General features: G+C 44.1%; 1 protein-coding gene across 1 annotated transcript in view; it reads left to right on the top strand.

Moving 5' to 3' along the window:
• fig4a (FIG4 phosphoinositide 5-phosphatase a) overlaps positions 1 to 4,536 on the top strand; it is a 116,897-nt gene that overhangs the window by 41,168 nt on the left and 71,193 nt on the right. Inside the window, 1 exon segment of the mRNA XM_024136581.1 lies at positions 1,362 to 1,459. Within this exon segment, the coding sequence (XP_023992349.1) occupies positions 1,362 to 1,459 (98 nt within the window).

The raw sequence follows: 4,536 nt of genomic DNA, 5'->3' as shown, positions 1-4,536 counted from the left end.
GAAATCTGCCGTTTCCATGTACAAATAGTCATTTACAACATTAACAATGTCTAACTGTATTTCTGATAATTTTTCTGTTATTTTAATGGACAAAAAATGTGCTTTTCTTTAAACAAACAAGGACATTTTTAAGTGACTCCAAACTTTTGAGCGTAGTGTAGCTGCTCCTCTGACCTCTCTGTTGTGTTTCAGTGGATCAGGCCGACCCTATGCCCATGTAGCTGCCCTCTACCTCTCTGTTTGTTAGTGGATCAGGCCACCCCTATGCCATGTAGCTGCCTCTGACCTCTCTGTTTGTGGATCAGGCCGACCCCTATGCCATGTAGCTGCCCTCTGACCTCTCTCTGTTGTGTTTTCAGTGGATCAGGCGACCCCTATGCCCATGTAGCTGCTCTCTGACCTCTCTCTGTTGTTTTCAGTGGATCAGGCCGACCCCTATGCCCATGAGCTGCCCTCTGACCTCTCTGTGTGTGGATCAGGCCGACCCCTATGCCCATGTAGTGCCCTCTGACCTCTCTCTGTTTGTTTCAGTGGATCAGGCCGACCCTATGCCCATGTAGCTGCCCTCTGACCTCTCTCTGTTGTGTTTCAGTGGATCAGGCCGACCCCTATGCCCATGTAGCTGCTCTCTGACCTCTCTCTGTTTTGTTTCAGTGGATCAGGCCGACCCTATGCCCATGTAGCTGCCTCTGACCTCTCTCTGTTGTGTTTCAGTGGATCAGGCCGACCCCTATGCCCATGTAGCTCTCTCTGACCTCTCTCTGTTGTGTTTCAGTGGATCAGGCGACCCCTATCCCATGTAGCTGCCCTCTGACCTCTCTCTGTTGTGTTTCAGTGATCAGGCCGACCCTATTGCCCATGTAGCTCCCTCTGACCTCTCTCTGTTGTTTTCAGTGGATCAGGCCGACCCCTATGCCCATGTAGCTGCTCTCTGACCTCTTCTGTTGTGTTTCAGTGGATCAGGCCGACCCCCTATGCCCATGTAGCTGCCCTCTGACCCTCTCGTGTTTGTCTGGATCAGGCCGACCCCATGCCCATGTAGCTGCCCTCTGACCTCTCTGTTGTGTTTCAGTGGATCAGGCCGACCCCTATGCCATGTAGCTCCTTCTGACCTCTCCTTGTGTTTCAGTGGATCAGGCCGACCCCTATGCCCATTAGCTGCCCTCTGACCTCTCTGTTGTGTTTCAGTGGATCAGGCCGACCCCTATGCCCATGTAGCCCCTCTGACCTCTCTCTGTGTGGTTCAGTGGATCAGGCCGACCCCTATGCCCATGTAAGCTAGTCCTCTGGAACCTTCAATGGATCAGGCCGACCCCTATGCCCATGTAGCTGCCCTCTGACCTCTCTCTGTTGTGTTTCAGTGGATCAGGCCGACCCCTATGCCCATGTAGCTGCCCTCCATTTTGACCAGATGCTCCAGCGGTTTGGCTCACCCATCATCATCCTCAACCTCGTCAAGGTAACCGCACCTCACCGCACCGCACCGCACCACCCACCACAGGGCACCTCAGACCAACACCTCAGTCACACTGTTAATGGAACAACGGAATAATTACTCTGGTAGAAACTGAGTCCAATAGATGAAACCTTCCTCAGAGTACCCATTTACGATACTGTTACATCAGTGGACAGTTAAAGGATTGTTCCACAGTTTGTCTCCACGGATCCATTTACTTCATTTAAATTGTTGTGTGTTCACCCATAAAATGATTAGTTCATTCAAGGTTTATACAAATATGTCCATTCAATAGAAAATTGCGCCAGAAAAGCAATAGTCCAAACCTCATGTCTCTACCATGAGAATACTCAGAGAATTGAGCATGTTTAGAGTGAATGAAATGTCGTCACCGGGATGATCAAAAAGTGGTCACTGCTCAATAGAACTCTGTGGCGCTGCTTCATGGCAGATTGGCGCTAACTTCGAACATCAACTGACAAGCTAACCATTGGCTACACGTTCATGAGTGAAAATATGGACTTTTTCTAAATGAAATCCGTGAAATAGAAAGCAACATAGGGACTAAATAATATTTATTTAGAAGACTGACAGACTGAATTTCATTATCCACCCTCCGTGTAGACAATCTGTTCCTGTTTTCATTGTGTATTTCTGAGTCTTTCCCTTTTAATCGCTATAGAAACGGCCCCTCTCAATGTAAATTGATCGCCAATGGAAGCCAAGGATCGGAGATGAAAATGACGAGGGTATCAAGTTGATTTTGATAGGTCCATCCTGCAGAAAGACCTCCAAATGGTGCCATCTCCCAATGCTAAATATGGAAGAGATACAACCAAGAGCACCTCAGTCTAAACTAGCAAACTAACGTTCTTATTTCATCAACACTGTCAAGAACAAGTGATTGATAATGACAGGGCAAAGGAAACTACATTTTGACATTAATTTATAGCACGCTCTTGAATTGCCCTGTTTTTCTCTACATTTTAGAGCAGGGAGTGAATGCCCTATAAATTGTTAGTGGCCCTAGTTATCCAAATTGCCCGGAAATAAGTTTGGTGTCACTTAAAAGCCATATCTCAGACTGGCCAATGAAAACAAAATATTAAGATGGGCAAAAGAACACAGACACTGGACAGAGATATGGCTTTTCCTTTCTCTGCCTAGAAGGCCAGCATCCCAGAGTCGCCTCTTCACTATCGATGTTGAGACTGGTGTTTTGCGGGTACTATTTAATGAAGCTGACAGTTGAGGACTTGTGAGGCGTCTGTTTCTCAAACTAGACACTCTAATGTACTTGTCCTCTTGCTCAGTTGTGCACTGGGGCCTCCCACTCCTCTTTCTATTCTGGTTAGAACCAGTTTGCGCTGGTCTGTGAAAGAAATAGTACATAGCATTGTACAAGATCTTCAGTTTCTTGGCAATTTCTCAGAACAAGAATAGACTGATGAGTTTCAGAAGAAACTTATTTGTTTCTGGCCATTTTGAGCCTGTAATCGAAACCACAAATGTTGATTCTCCAGATACTCAACTAGTCTAAAGAAGGCCAGTTTTATTGCTTCTTTATTCAGAACAACAGTCTTCAACTGTGCTAACATAATTGCAAAAGGGTTTTCTAATGATCAATTAACCTTTTTAAAATTATAAACTTGGATTAGCTAACACAACGTGCCATTGGAACACAATAGTGATGGTTGCTGATAATGGGCCTCTGTACGCCTATGTGGATATTCCATTAAAAAATCTGCCGTTTCCAGCTACAATAGTCATTAACAATGTCTACACTGTATTTGCGATCATTTTGATGTTATTTTAATGGACAAAAAAATTGCTTTTCTTTCAAAAACAAACTTTTTTTTTTTTTTTAAAGCCATATCCAGGTAACCACACACTTTTGAACGGTAGTGTATATACATTACCAGTCAAAAGTTTGGACACACCTACTCATTCAAGGATTTTTCTTTATTTTTGCTATTTTTTACATTGTAGAATAATAGTGAAGACAGCAAAACTCTGAAATAACACATATGGATTCATGTTAAAAAAATCGAAATATATTTTAGATTCTTCAAAGTAGCCACCCTTTGCCTTGATTACAGCTTTGCACACTCTTGGCATTCTCTCAACCAGATTCACCTGGAATGCTTTTCTTGAAGGAGTTCCCACATATGCTGAGCACTTGTTGCCGCCTTTTCCTTCACTGCGGTCCAACTCATCCCAAACCATCTCAATTGCGTTGAGGATGGGTGATTGTGGAGGCCAGGTCATCTGATGCAGCACTCCAGCACTCTCCTTCTTGGTCAAATAACCCTTACGCAGCCTGGAGATGTTGGGTCATTGTCCTGTTGAAAAATAAATTATTGTTCCATTAAGCGCAACCCAGATGGGGGATGGCGTATCGCTGCAGATTGCTGTGGAAACCATGCTGGTTCAGTGTGCCTTGAATTCTGAATAAATCACCAACAGTGTCACCCCCATACCATCACACCTCCTCCTCCAAGATTCACGGTGGGAACCACACATGCGGAGATTATCCGTTCACCTACTCTGCGTCTCACAAAGACACGGCGGTTGTTATCAAAAATGTCAAATTTGGACACACACCAGTGGTAGCATATACAGTTGAAGTCGGAAGTTTACATACACCTTAGCCAAATACATTTAAACTTAGCTTTGCACAATTCCTGACATTTAATCCTAGTAAAAATACCCTGTTTTAGGTCAGTTAGGATCACCACTTTATTGTAAGAATGTGAAATGTCAGAATAATAGTAGAGAGAATGATTTATTTCAGCTTTATTTCTTTCATCACATTCCCAGTGGGTCAGAAGTTTACATACACTCAATTAGTATTTGGTAGCATTGCCTTTAAATTGTTTAACTTGGGTCAAATGTTTCCGGTAGCCTTCCACAAGCTTCCCACAATAAGTTGGGTGAATTCTGGCCCATTCCTCCTGACAGAGCTGGTGTAACTGAGTCAGGTTTGTAGGCCTCCTTGCTCGCAAACGCTTTTTCATTTCTGCCCACAAATTTTCTATGGGAGAGAAGGATCACTGTAGAGTTGTGAATATCACGTTGAG

Source organism: Salvelinus sp. IW2-2015, unplaced genomic scaffold (assembly GCF_002910315.2).
Source record: "Salvelinus sp. IW2-2015 unplaced genomic scaffold, ASM291031v2 Un_scaffold961, whole genome shotgun sequence".
NCBI lineage: Eukaryota > Metazoa > Chordata > Actinopteri > Salmoniformes > Salmonidae > Salvelinus > Salvelinus sp. IW2-2015.
The sequence above is the reverse complement of the archived record's forward strand: the minus strand, read 5'-3'. Positions and strand labels throughout refer to the sequence as shown.